The sequence below is a fragment of the Bidens hawaiensis genome, unplaced genomic scaffold (assembly GCF_021521415.1).
Source record: "Bidens hawaiensis isolate Kalapana, Puna unplaced genomic scaffold, B.hawaiensis_p1.1 tig00035977_1, whole genome shotgun sequence".
Classification (NCBI taxonomy): Eukaryota; Viridiplantae; Streptophyta; class Magnoliopsida; order Asterales; family Asteraceae; genus Bidens; species Bidens hawaiensis.
The window spans coordinates 141,958-157,086 of NW_027496276.1; the positions used below are offsets into that span (position 1 = coordinate 141,958).

The 15,129-nt window shown below is 40.1% G+C and overlaps 1 protein-coding gene and 1 pseudogene across 1 annotated transcript; both read right to left on the bottom strand.

Annotated features, from left to right (window-relative positions):
• Window positions 1–907: 907 nt before the first annotated feature.
• LOC143588080 (receptor kinase-like protein Xa21) lies at window positions 908–4,261 on the bottom strand. The gene is made up of 2 exons (XM_077069191.1): window positions 1,473–4,261; window positions 908–1,397 (listed from the first exon to the last, which is right to left on the bottom strand). The coding sequence occupies exons 1-2, from the start codon at window positions 4,237–4,239 to the stop codon at window positions 991–993; spliced, it is 3,174 nt and encodes a 1,057-aa protein (XP_076925306.1). The 5' UTR covers window positions 4,240–4,261; the 3' UTR covers window positions 908–990.
• A 3,882-nt stretch (window positions 4,262–8,143) lies between these two features.
• Window positions 8,144–8,875, bottom strand: LOC143588088 (secreted RxLR effector protein 161 pseudogene; annotated as a pseudogene).
• Between the last annotated feature and the right edge of the window lie 6,254 nt (window positions 8,876–15,129).

The following is a 15,129-nucleotide window of genomic DNA, read 5'->3' on the forward strand; positions in this document are numbered from 1 at the left end:
AACACATCAAGCTTACACATAGCACAGCCTGCGAGGAAAATAAAGCAAATTATTGGTTGCCTTCACATCATTTGACTTTTGGAAATAAACATAATGCAAGTCTTGTTAGGCAATTAAATGAACTAGTGGACGAGTTAGGTTTCTTTACGTTTTCATATGAATTAACGAGTAACTTAGACAATCACCTAACCTTCTTAAATACATTTGGCTAATTAGTCAAAGCCAAGTCGTTTTCTAATAATCAATCTAAGACCATGTGTAGTAGTGGTAAAGCCACACTTAGTGACGCATCACATATCCTGGATCAAGTAAAGACTCTGGGTTTCGACAAGCTACCGCCGCATCCATTTCATTAGGAATTGATGATCTTTTAACAATACCTTCTAAAAGATGGCTTCCTTCCTTTTGCCGTATTTCGCTCAAAGAGTTGAAGATGCGACAGGTGATGTACATCATAAAAGGGCTTTAAGCGGAAAATTGTGTAGTGGTATAAAGTCTCATAATCATTACACAAATATTACTTTAATTATTTTTTTGTCTAATTTTTTAAAAATAAATAATATAAATGTGAAGGAAAAACCATGATTGGGTAAGCTCTCCCCTCACCCGGCGCCTTCACCAAAACACCCAAAGCCCAAAAAGCCGTCATAGCGTCCCTGGGGTGGTGTTCCAGGCGCTATGGGGCTTTTTCTCCCCTCCCAAAGCGCCCATTGCACATAGTCTAAAGTCGATGTAGAGTATCTCAATCGCCCTTTATCATTTTCTAACACTCATTTTTACAAACAATTTGAGCAAATTAGAGACATAATTTTCAGCCAGTTGTCATACAGAAGAACAAAGCGTTCAGTACTTACGAACTAGAAATCATTAACTATTTGAGTCTCTTCTCATGACTATAACATGAAGTCAAACAAATATTAATTAGACTAGTTGTAAATTGCCCTTTATACTCAAATAAAAGGATGTAAAGAGTAAGGCACCTCAAGCGTTTCAAAGTGTATCCAAAGTACTCTGCAACTCGTAGACAACATTTCTGATATTCATCCGTTGTGCGGGGGAATCCAGTGAGCATAATACTCCAATCTTCAAAAGTGAAGTCACACAATGCTCTATATTCTTTGTGTTTGGGTTCTTACTATTCATAGCAATTTCATCTTTTTGATCACAATTTAGAACGCCACAATCACTTTCATCATCTTGATGATAATTTAAAAGGTCACCATCAATAACATCAGTTACATGGTCATCTTGCAAGGCCATGCTCGCAAATTTATGGAGGTTGAGACCATCATTGAAGATGTCGTATGTCGGCCTTTTCCCTGTCATCACCTCCAACAATAATATTCCAAAACTATAGACATCCCCACTACTTGTCATCCCACTCCCAAGACCATACTCTACAACGTGTAAGCATTTATTAGAGAAAAAAAGGTAAGAAAAATACAAGCATTTGTGTATGCATGAATTTTTACCTGGAGCTGCATACCCAATGGTTCCTTTAATAGCTAAAGAGTTGTTTTTGTTTGAATCATGATTTCCAAGAAATCGGGCCAAACCAAAGTCTCCAACATGAGCCACCATATCACTATCAAGTAAAATGTTGCTAGGCTTCAAATCACCGTGAACAATGGTAGTTACACAATGATTATGAAGATAATCAAGTGCACACGCTACATCTATGAGAATATGTATTCTTGCAATAATGTCAAGTCTAGATTTTCTTGCACTTGAGTGCAACCAGTCATGTAAATTCCCATTAGGCATGAACTCGTAAACCAAAGCTTTGAAATCATTGCCTTTAAAGTCAATACTTGAACATGAAGTTATTATCTTCAATAAATTTCGGTGTCGGATACTCCGCCATACTTCACACTCTGCAAGAAAGCTTCTATCGGCTCCTCGAATTTGGAGATGTACAACTTTGACTGCAACATATCCACCATGAAGGATTCCTTTATAGACAGAGCTGAATCCCCCCTCTCCAATCAAATTTTCTTCAGCGAACCCATTGGTAGCCTCAAGAAGTTGACTATATGTTAAGTTCGAGAGTGGTTCGCTCGCCGATGATTGAGGTTGTCGGGCCTTGGGTCTCTTCTTAGACCAAACGTATACAAATAATAATACAGAGAAAAGTAGGAATCCAATTAAAACAGCTAGCACGATTAATAAAGGAAACCTTTTTTTGTGTTTCTTCATCACCTTGCATTTTGGTAACCCGAGTTCAACTAAGCCACCACAAAGCCTATTATTACCGGAAACTGAGAAGGCATTTGTTTTGGAAAACACTCCTGCAACTGGTACTTCACCCTCAAAATCATTAAAAGATAAGTCCAGATATTCTAACGAAAAATGTTCCAAGAATCGAGGAATTTGGCCGGATAAATTATTATAAGAAAGATCTAGTCTTGCCACTCCTCTCATGGAACTTAATGATGGTGGTATGATTCCTTGGAATGAGTTTCTTTTGAGTGATAAAAACAAAAGGCTAGTGCAACCACCAAGGCTGCCAGGAATGTTGCCTGATAAATTATTATGCGATAAATCTAGATAAGTTAGCATCTTAAGGTCTCCAACCTCTATTGGAAGTGAACCAAGCAGGTTGTTGTGAGAAAGATTTAGTATTATGGACAGAGATGAAAGTTGAAGAATCTCTTTAGGTATTCTATCACTGAGTTTATTGTCACTAAGGAACAACCCTAGTAGTTTTTGACAATTTCCTAGGCTTAATGGAATACGCCCTTCCAATCTGTTGGAGTTTAAAGCAAGTTTATTCAAGGATGATAAGTTTCCTATGGCATCTGGAATCAAACCTTCAAATTGGTTTCCATACATAGTAACAACTCCAAGATTTTGAAGCTTACCAATAGCAGAGGGGATTTTTCCGGTGAATCGATTACCTCCTAAATGCAAATTGGTCAAACCAACTAGATTACCTATACTTGAGGGGAGGTTTCCATATAACTGATTTTCACCAAAAGATAGATAATATAGTTGATAAGAAAGATTACCAATTGATCCGGGGAGCACCGCTCGAAAATTGTTGTAAGGAATATCCAATATTTGTAACTTGCTACAGTTTTTCAAAGAATCGAGAAACTTCATTTCATCAGCTTCACCGCTTCCCAAAAAATTTCCACCTAAGGTTATTTGATATAAATTTATAAGTTTTGCAAAGTCGACTGCCAACTCCCCATTAAATTTATTGTCAGACATTTCAATAAGTTCTAGTTTTGAACAATTAGATATGGAGAGTGGTAGATGTCCAGTGAGGTTGTTATCGCTTAACTGAAGGTTAACGATATTTGGAAGTGTTGTACCTATGGTTGAGGGAAGGCTACCGGTAAGTTGATTATCAGGCAATGAGAGATCCGTTAGGAGCGAAAGGTTATAAATGGAATCAGGTATGGTTCCATTTAAGTTGCATACACCCAAGTAAAGTACTTTCAAACGTTTCCAATTGCCTAAGGTGTCTGGAATGTTCCCACCCCATGGGATTCTCGAGGCTGAGAACGATTCGACAAATGTAAGATTACCCAAGAAAGACGGGATTCCACCTGTAAAGTTATTTCTATGAATAACAATAAAAACAAGTTTTGAGAGGAAACCAATCTCCTTGGGTATGCTTCCACCTAACCTGTTTTCAGAAATGACAAGCGTATCAAGGTTATAACAACCAGACAAGTTAGTTGGAATAACTCCCTCAAATTTGTTACGGTCAAAGTTGAGCAAGCTCATCCTAGATAAACGACCGAGTTCCTGAGGGATGGTTCCTTGAAAGCTATTGTTGAATATTACAAGTGCACGAAGGAAGCTAAGATTCCCCACATGAGGAGACAAATAGCCTGCTAGACCTTGGGAATACAGTCTCACACGAGTCACTCGCTTGTGCTTCTTCCCACATAAAACACCATTCCAATCACAATAATGAAAGGAAGTGTTCCATGAGGCTAGAGCTCCGTGCGGATCATGGGTGATCATCGACTTAAATGACAACAACGCCAAATGATCAGTCTCGTTTCCTCCATAGGAAGCAGAGGTGGGAGTTGTAATTAGAAATATAACAAGGCTAAAAAGACGAAAAGCGAGATGAGAGGAAGATGGAAAGAAAATTGGCTTGTGTGGTTTCATTTTTGGAACTACATGAAAATAGTAGGACAGGCAGTGGTTTTGTATATTCATTAATGTAAGATAGATGAAAATAATGAAACGAATGCCATCCACAAATTGAGTTGAGGACATATGCCTGCCAAGTCTTTATAGCAATAAATGTCTATATAAAGATTAGAGAGTAAAATTTATATAGAGAGTCCTAAATTATTGAATCCATTAAAGCTTCTGGAAGATCTTAAATACAAAGACATTGCCTTGCAAGGATCTTAAACTAGTTACTTTGCTGATTAAATATATACTAAAAAAAGTTAAAAATGCAAGTAAAAATATATAGTACACTGATCTAATCAGCCATTAATCAAAAATAAAACTTACATGAACACAAAATAAACACATCATTTTTGTAAACACCCAAATGGCCAAATCATATTATATAAAACATCAAGATCATAAAACTAAGAATTATAAACTAGTAAGAACACTGGACACGTATAAGACAATTGTCTTTAAAAATGAAAGGAAATTTGACGCCTGAACATGATAAAGAAGTGTTTTCGACCAAAAAAATATATTTTAAAAAAATGCATATAAATTACTTACATTAAGATTGACGTTGACGTTTAATATAATTATGTCGTAATCATGAAAGACTTCATGATCTTGAAAGAATTTGATCTCAAATATAACCCGAGCAATAAGAGAGAATGGAGAAGATGCTATATTTTTACAATATTGATGCAATTCTAATGATCCCAAGCATATTATGAAATTACGGGAAAAAAATATTTTTCATGAATGTGATGCAACAATAAATATAACGATATAATGGATTGAAAAAAGAAAATTTCGTTCAATGATTTTCAAATATATTAAAAGCTTGATGTGGAAATATTAAATGATAAGATATAATAAGTTGGTTGATAGTTATATTCGTGAGTGGACCAACAATGGACGGCAGGTGGGGTTGTGGGGTTGGTGATGTGACGAAGGGGATTATATTAAACTTTTTAACAAATTGTTACAGAAAATAATATTAGAAAATACCGGCCTATTCAAAAGTGAATGGATGTAAACGAAATAATACATCTTGGAAAGTGTATGGGTTGTGTTTTTAAAACTGTATGGTTGATATATAGTAAAGATATTTCAACTAAAAGAGTGTCAGAGACTCGACTGAGAATATCATTTGAAAAATTAATACACTGAAATTTTTAAAAGTGATTGTGTGTATTTAGTTTTTTTTTTCTAAGATGGAAATTTATGGATCCATGAATGACGTTTGCAGTTCTCTGTTAAAACTTACTATAGTTGGTATAGAGATAGGGTAGTGAAAAGACCCAAATACCCATAAAATATCACCTGTGGGTCGTCCAGGACTTCCCCAAAAGTCACCTGCGGAACAATCTTATCACCCGCATAACTCAAGTCAGAGAAAGAGTAAGAATAAACTCCAGAGATTATCTGCAGGTTGATCAGGACGTCCTTAGAAATCATACGCAAGGAATTCCCTTCATGCGCAAAGATGACTAGAGGGTGACGTCAGAGAATCAGCTGTAACTAACTTCTTTCTAGAAGATTTACGCGAAGATCTTTCTTTGAAAAGCACGTGATGTAACAGCAAATTAAAAAATGACAGCTGGTCAGGTTGTTATAACCGTGCACATGGCCACCTAGCTCGTCCTATCACATACGGACACGTGTCCAGGTTGTTACAAATACATCATCTAGAAAGGGACATTTGTACCAATATTATTCTCTTACCCTTCGGCTATAAATACTTCCTTCGTCATCATAAGTTATTCATTCACTCCCCACTTATCACTCGAATTACTTATTACTTTTCTTACCTTAAGAACGGTACTTATTCTCACGCCGGATGGTGGTTACGGGAAGACCCCCCCCCCCCCCGGTTCCTTCCCGTAACGAACTCACGGTGGTTGTTTTGCAGGTTTTCGTCATCGGACTTGCAGGATTGAACTCGTATCACCGAATTGTTAATACTCGACCCGTATCCTGTGGAATCGCAGGTCAAACCTATTGGGGATTCGATCCGTGTTCTTCAGCCAGTTAAAACAACACTAGAGTAACCCACTTTCGTGAATGGAGTTTACGAATCTTGGCTAACATTCTGGCATGTGTCGCCGCGTTAGACACTTCTTTAAATGGCATTTACGGAATAACCATTAACCAAAAAATGTAACCTTAATTTTACCCGCAAACTGAAACCACCATCAAATGCAAAAAGTCCCCATTTTAAAAATATTGCAAAAAGGTTATCGATTGAAAGTTACAACTGAAATTTGATATTATTTTTTTGTAAATTTTGGTTTTGTGTTTCGTTTCTTTGTTTTTCATGGTGTGAGGATATTGCCGATTGGATGCGTAATTGGTATTGGAATGTGCGTATACGGCATTAAACACGCATAGCAATTGTCACGCGTAACCAACGCCTGAACACCCGTAACCGTCATCAAAATGTGCATAACTGGCATTAAACACGCGCAGCGACGTCAAGTGTCATCGGCGCTGGTTACTCGTACAGAGCTTGTCACATGCCAGGTGCTTAGTTAAGCGCGTACCAAGGCCGGTTACGTGCATTACGTGGCGCCACATGCGCGTTTCCCGGTCTGATACACATGATGCTCTGCCCGGGTAACCGGCATTTAAACACGGGTGACCAACGCCACACGCATACCTGGCGTCTGAATGTGCAACCAATATTAAACAAATGGAACCAATTTCGTGCACATAACCAACATTAAGCACGCGTAACCAACATGGATTACTCGTGGCGCTGGACTCACGTTTGTTAGCCTTCGTATGCGTAACCAACTCTGCACGCATGGGCGGCACTGGAATGCATGTAGCAAGCACTTAAGCACGTGTAACCTACGCTGTCCGCGTAGCTAGGGCCGAAAACTATGAAACTATAGGCAACGGTGAAATGTATAACAATTTCAAACAAAACAATTTTTTAAACCCATTTGTTTTGACCATAAACCCGTTCCAACCCAACCCCAATTAATTTAACCCGAAACCTGTTTTAACTCGACCCTCTTTGACCCAAACCAAATTACCCTTTTTTTATCAGTCCATTTCAACCCTAACTCGTTCTGACCCGTGACTCGAACCCGCCTGGCCTGACATGTTTGTCAGTCCTGCCTTTCGACTAGTTATAAGTGGAGCCAACTTTGTATTGGTTACCTGAATGATCCTAGGCGTGCAAACAAACCGAAGAATTTTATGTGTCTTTGTAATTTTTGTTTTAAATTTATAGTTTTAAAGTTTTAATATGCTAAAAAAAATTCAGAATTTCATGTTAAACTAGTTGTGTTCGTGTCAACTAGCGAAAACTTGTGTCGTGTTAGGTCTACTGTATCTTACATTATTTTTAAATCATTTTGTGTTCGAGTTCTTCATAAATTTGTTGGTTCGGGGCAGTTCAATCTGTGAGCACGACACATTTAACTCACTTAACTGTGAATATACAAATCAGAGTGAAGTGGTTGCATTGCTAGACGCCGAGACAATCGTGATGCATTACGTTTTGGTTCAAATGTTGGAACTTGATAAGGAGTTGACTTTGGGTGATGAATGAACTGGAAAATGAATGTCATAAATACTACTCACAACTCACAAGAATGAGTATGATTTCAATCTACACTTTTTATGCATGAAATTTTACTTGTATATGTTAATCCAAACTAAAGCACATTCTAAACTAAATGAAAACTCTCAAATTAAAACAGTACATTCAATTAAATTAAAACAGTGTTTCGTCTTAACAATGGACAATGGTGAACAAGAGGTAGATGGCTTTGACAGGGTCGCAGGAGATCTATATATGCAATAACTATAAACGGAAATTGAATATATTGTAGTTTTGTTATTTCATTCAAGGGTCCATATACATGCTTATAAACTAGAAAACAAGAAAAGGAAACCAATAATCTAGCCATGAATTAAGGCATGAAAACGGGATCTAGAATAATAACCATAAAGAGGAAAATACTTTCTATAATAATATTCCCCCTCAAGTTGGAGCGTGAAGATCCCGAACGCCTAACTTGCTGAGTAGAGCCTCCAACTGTTTCGATCCGAGGGCCTTGGTGAACAAGTCTGCTACTTGATGTTTGGTGTTGATGTAGACCGGTTCAACTTCCTTCGACTCGACTCGTTCGCGAACGAAATAGCAATCCATTTCGACATGTTTAGTACGCTCGTGGAAGACCGGGTTATTCGCGATGTGTTTAACAGCAATATTATCGCAAAAAACAGTAGTTGGAGCTGGTTGGGCAGTGTCAAGATCCTTAAGCAGCCATCGCATCCAAAGTATTTCACTAACGGTGGTGGCCATGGCTCTAAGTTCGACTTCAGCCGAGGATCGAGATACGACCGACTGTTTCTTTGACTTCCAAGATATAGGACCACCCCCGAGGAGGAGAAGGTACCCGGTTCTTGACCTTCTAGTGAAGGGACAACCCAACCAGTCGGAATCGGTATAAGCCACGAGATTGTTTCCCCCTGTCTTCGGCAATAGGATGCCTTGGCCCGCGGTTGCCTTCAAATATCTTATGACCCTTGTAGCGGCTTCGAGATGACTTGTTTGAGGATCCGCCACAAATTGACTTAGAGTACTAACCGAATAGGCAATGTCGGGACGGGTGGCCTGGAGATAGAGCAACCACCCGACAAGCCGCCGATAATGACTCGGATCAACCCGATCTTCCTCCTTTCCTACTTCCAACTTTAGACTTTGCTCCATAGGTATCGGACTTGGTCGACATCCAAGCATACCGGCATCTTCAATAATGTCGAGAGTGTACTTTCTTTGACTAAGTACCATACCTTCTTCCGTTCGAGCAACCTCTATCCCCAAAAAAATACTTAAGATTTCCACGATCTTTTATGCTAAAACGTTCATTCAGAAACGATTTTATCTCGCTCATTCTTGTAGCATTGTTGCCGACCAAAATCATGTCATCAACGTAAATTAAGACTGCAACATATATCTCCTTCCTCCTGAAAATAAACAATGAATGGTCGGCTTTTGACTGTCTAAAATCGGCTTCGACAAGTCCTGTGGTAAACTTATGATACCAATTTCTCGAGGCTTGTTTGAGCCCATAAAGAGACTTTCTTAACCGACACACTTTGTTTTCCTTTCCTTTATCAAAACCTTGAGGTATCTTCATGTACACCTCTTCATTCAAATCACCATGCAAGAATGCATTGTTCACGTCTAATTGATGAGCCATCCAGTTTCGTTTGACTGCAACTGCCAAAATGGTTCGAACGGTGACCAACTTGGCAACCGGAGCGAACGTGTCATGAAAATCGATCCCTTCTATTTGTGTGAAACCTTTAGCGACCAAGCGAGCTTTGTACCGTTCAATGTCTCCATTGGTCTTGTACTTAATCTTGTAAACCCATTTGGAATCGATGGCCCTCTTATCTTTTGGTAAGTCTTCAAGGGTCCATGTTCCGTTCATTTCGAGTGCCTCTATTTCTCGTTTCATAGCTACTCTCCAGTTTTCATTATGCGCAGCTTGTTTAAAGGTTCTTGGCTCATCGGTTTTATCGATGGCCGACAAGAAAGCTTTGTGAGAACGTGAGAAATTAGTATAGCAAACATAGTTAGACATGGAATGTACCGTGGAGGAGCGTTGATCGGAAGCGGATGCGGCATGGTCGAGGGACGGTGGTAGTGAGACATCATACCCATCTAGTCGTTTCGATCGAGCACGTTCCCTTCTTTCTCTCGGTTGTCGTTGAGGAGGTTCTGCCTCGTTTGATTGTTGAGCCTCGGTTTCCATGTCGTTGGGTTGTTGGGCCTCACCATTTTCTGGTTTGGAACTCACGGGCCCGGTTGGATCCATGTCATCCTCAACCACATTTTGTTCAGCCACTAGCATCTCATCATTGGTCTCATTTTCATTTTCTGCAGTGGTAGTTGGTGTTTGATTAACATTGCATTCTTCATTATGGTCTCCATAGTACCAAGGTGGGAACCCGAAAACACCATCGTCTTTTGACACACGGTTGTGTTGGCCACCTTTGTAAGGAAAAATGTCCTCAATGAACTTGACATCTCTCGAAATAATGATCTTACCCTTTTGAACATCAAATATTTTGTAGCCTTTTGTTCCGACAGGGTAACCGAGAAATACCCCCGGCTTCCCCCTTTCTTCGAGCTTGTCACCACTTGTGTCGGTATTTCTATAGTAGGCGAGACACCCAAACACCCTTAAAAGATTAAAATTCGGCTTTTCATTGTGGATTATTTCATATGGCGTTTTGTTATTTATGACTTTGGAAGGAAGACGATTGATGATGTGTGCAGCGGTTAACACGCACTCCCCCAAAATCTCTTTGGTAGGTTAGCCTCGAACCTAATAGAACATGTTGTTTCAAGAAGATGACGATGCTTTCTTTCCACAACGCCGTTTTGTTGAGGCGTGTGTGGACATGTGGTTTCAAGAATGATACCATTTTCGGCATAAAACTTGGTCATGCGGTTAGAGGTAAATTCTCCTCCATTGTCACACCGAATACGTTTGACCAACCTTGAAAATTGGGTTTTGATATATTGGTGAAAGTAAACAATACAATCGCTCGCTTCACTTTTATGTTTCAATAAAAATACCCAAGCGCCCCTGCTATAATCGTCAACAATGGTGAGAAAGTATCTTGCTTGAGTGAGTGAAGGCGTTCTATACTTTCCCCATATGTCACAATGCAAAAGCTCAAAGCAATCTTTCGTTTTAATAGAACTAATAGGAAACGGCAATCTTTTATGTTTTGCTTTAACACAAGAATCACAAAACAACATACGAGTTTTTGAAGGAAATTCAATAAAATCAAAACGAGAAAGCTCCTCATGTGAAGCGTGCCCCAAACGCCTATGCCAAGTATCCATAGTTACCATTAGCGCCTTCCTTTCACTACCCACCATGTCCACCTCGTAAAGACCATTCGTGCATTCACCCGCTCCAATCAACCTCCTCGTTGCTAAATCCTGCATCACACAAAAGGTTGGGAAAAAAGTTACTGCACATTGTAGATCTTGTGACAACCGGCTAACCGATAATAGATTACACGTGAATTTTGGAACGTGCAAAACATTATCTATTTTTAGACCATTTGGTAAAGTGCAAGTCCCTCTTCCTTCTACGGGAACGAGTGAACCGTTAGGAATTGAGACTGGCATTTCATTCAAAATTTTCACTTTGTTTTCAATCCATTCTTGCCTGTGCGTTATGTGCACCGAAGCACCCGAATCAACGAGCCACTTACCTTCGTGTCTAACGTTACCTGCAAAGTTTTCTGTCAAGGGGGTTTCGATCACTTCTTTCTTCCCAAACATGTTTAAAAATTGTTGGTATTGCTCGTTGCTTAGCCCCGGGAGAGGGCTCTCTTCGACATAGGCTGCTTTCGGGCTTGGCTTCTCGGTTTTTCCTTTCCCGGGCCACCATTCCGGGTAACCTACAAGTTTGAAGCAACCTTCGCGTTTGTGCCCATCTTTGTTACATAAATCACAGTGGCCCTCCTTATCATTCTTCCCTCCTCTAGCATTTCTTGACTGCCACTTGTTGGAATTGCCGGGCCCATCTCGTTTAACATGTGTTTGGAAAGCTACTGTGTTATCGGGGCTTATCTTTCTTCCTCCGGTAACTGCCTTTTGCTGCTCGTCCTCGGAGACGAGACGGTAAGCCTCTCCGAGTGTCGGGGTTGGCTTCATGACGAGCAGTTGGGTTCTAATGGTGGAGTAATCACTATCGAGCCCAAGAAGGAATTCATATAACCTTTCTTTGTCTCTCAAGTCACAAACCGTCTTACTAACATCACATTTGCATTCTCCACAAGAGCATCTAGGCGCGGGGAAAACCGAGCGGATCTCGTCCCAGATGGCCTTCAGCCGTGTATAATAAGCTAAAACGGAGGTTCCGTCTTGTTTTGTTAGGCTGAGAAGCTGTTTCAACTCGTATGCTCTCGGTGCGCTTACCTTTCCAAACCGCTCCCGCAAGTCATTCCACATCTCTTCACTGGTAGTTGCATATTTCACGCTTGTTCGGATCTCCTTTTCCATGGCTGTGGTGAGCCACCCCTTTATCATCGCGTCACACCAAAGCCATGTATTGTAGTTTGGGTCGGCCGCCTCCGGTTTTATTAACGAACCGTCAACGAAGCTTATTTTGTTCTTGGCAAATAGAAAGTTCTCCATCTCTTGAGACCAATCCAGGTAATTATTGTCATTGAGGGGCTCGTTTACCTGCATTTGTCTTGGGTAATCGGAGGGATGGAGGTAATACGGAGAGGAGTGATCGGTATTTTGGGTTTGGTTTTGAGTTTTGGCTGTCGTTGAGTCATCTTTTCCGGCCATTATTCTCGGTGGTCGGTGTGTTAGGGTTTGATGGTAGAGCAGTATATTACCTGCTCTGATACCATATAAACGGAAATTGAATATATTGTAGTTTTGTTATTTCATTCAAGGGTCCATATACATGCTTATAAACTAGAAAACAAGAAAAGAAAACCAATAATCTAGCCATGAATTAAGGCATGAAAATGGGATCTAGAATAATAACCATAAAGAGGAAAATACTTTCTATAATAATAATAACTAACTTACCAAGTAAACCATGGTTTTCATCAATTCATACTTGTTCCACATAACAAATAGAAAGTAATTGCACAAGCCTCACCTTCTAAACTTTCTTTCTAGTTTACCAAAACGCACAACCACAATTACATATATCCAATCCTTCATTCGACTCAACGAAGCAAAAAAGAAATATCAGCATCGACGGCTTAAAACTAAAGCACCACAAATTCCCAAAAATCCAACCGCAAACCCTGCACCCATACCTGTGTAATATGATTTCCAAAAATCATCATCTTCTTCAACTTCCTTCTTTTCAGCAACAGGTGGAACTCCACACATTTGTGTAATTGGAGGTCCACAGAGTTGAGGGTTACCAATGTAGGAGGTATTATCGAAGCTTTGAAGTTGAGTCCTTACAAAAATAAGCCTTAGGGTTACCAACTCACAATACCCCCCTTAAGCACCCAAAAGGAAAATAGAAAGAACAAGAGTGAAGCTCTGCTGGATGTACACTTTCTTGTGATAAAAAAAGTGTTTGTTGCTAGGGATCCCCAGAGCGAACTCCTCCTGCTTAGGTCTTGCATGGGGGTTGCTAAGTTGCTTTTTGGGTTACGAACATGCCACCCCCATATGATGGATGATGCGGTATCCTGTTTTGATAAGGGGCTACGAGAAGCCATCGAAGACATAGTTGTATGTGGAGGCCCGTTCTTTGGTGATCTTCAGTGGCGACTTGCATCTTTACCGATGCGCTTAGGGGGTTTAGGCCTTCTTTCGGCTCATGATGTCGGGGTTTACGCTTTTGTAGCGTCGAGGGCTCAGTCTTGGAAGCTACAGAATCACATCTTAAGGAATAGCGGAGTTGTCGACCTGGACCCAGACTACGTGCAGGCCCTGGAACGCCTAAATGGCGCTCTCCCAGACTTTGACATTGGCGGTTTCTCTAATATGGACACCGCCCCACCAAAGCCTCAAAAAACTTTGGCGAATGCCCTTTTTGGAAAAATCGCTCAGAGCCTGGGAGAAGTTTTTGGATTGTCCCCCCGACAGAAGGCGGTTTTTGAATGCTTACAAGGTCCTCATGCCCAAGATTTTCTGACCGTTATCCCGATTGATGGCTTGGGCCAAAGCATGTCTGCGGTTGAGTATAGGGCCATTCTTAAGTACCGTTTGATGGTCCCAATGTACCCCGAAGACGAAACATGTCCGATCTGCCGTAAGGCCTGCCTGGATAAATTCGGAGAGCATGCGGTTCATTGCAAGGAGATGCCTGGGTTCAAATACCGACATGATTGGGTGCGGGACGTTCTTTGGGACATCTTAAGGCGAGCTGGGATATCAGCTAAAAAGGAAGCCCCCGTAAACTTCCTTACAGACCCCACGGAAGGGAGATCCACTCTACGACCGGCAGATTTGCTCGTCTTTGGTTGGGCCGGGGGAAAACACGCTTGTGTTGACCTCACAGGGGTATCTCCCTTAGCTGGTTTGAGGGATAATGGGTTTGTAGCTGGGCAAGCAATAAAAAGGGCTGAAACGAAGAAGGTGGAGAAACATGCTAAAGCCTGCGAAGAGAACCAACATGTTTTTGTCCCTCTGGCTTTTGATACATTTGGCTCCTTGGCACCGGAAGCTATCCGTTTTCTAACCAGGGTCCAACAGGTTGTGCATAGCAATGTGTCGACTCCAAAGGGGCAGGGGTATGTCTTTAGCAGGTTAGGGTTTGCAATTCAGAAAGGGGTGGCGGCGCAGCTTGTTGCCCGCCTACCTGCTATATTGATGTAATATCTATGTTTCATCAGTAGAAATAAATAAAATTTTGGATCAAAAAAAAAAAAAAAAAAAAAACAATAATAGTTGGTTTTGCTACATTTTCTATATATATAAGAAACAACCCACTATTTTCTTCTTTATTTCAAGACCAAACGTTCAAAACTACCCATAATTAATGATTTGAATTTCACACCTACTTTTGAATAAAACTAATTCAAACGATATTTTCCACACCGGCCTGTAACATCATAAAAATAAATACAACAACAACAACAATAATAATAATAATAATAATAATAATAATAAGAGTGATTTTGTCAATATATAAATAAACGATAGAAAGTATATATTGGTGATTTAATAATTGTTTAAAACTTTTAATAACTGAGTTAATAAATATCTAAGTTTTCAAATATACATAACTAATAAGTAAAATACAGATAAATTCATCATCATCATCATCATCATCATCGTACTCAGTATATCCCACCAATAGCAATGCTATGGTAGGGTCTGAGGAGGGTAAGATGTAGACAGCCTTACCTCTATCCCATAGGGATAGAGAGGCTGCTTCCGGTGAGACCCCCGGCTCGATAGTAGTTTTGAATCAAGCCTTGGACATAAGACACATAACACTCAATCAT

Excerpts from the sequence above, each read along its gene's own strand:
- LOC143588080 (XM_077069191.1), bottom strand. The coding sequence starts at position 4,239 with ATGTCCTCAACTCAATTTGTGGATGGCATTCGTTTCATTATTTTCATC. Across the intron at positions 1,398-1,472 it reads CATTGGGTATGCAGCTCCAG|AGTATGGTCTTGGGAGTGGG; the intron begins GTAAAAATTCAT and ends TACACGTTGTAG.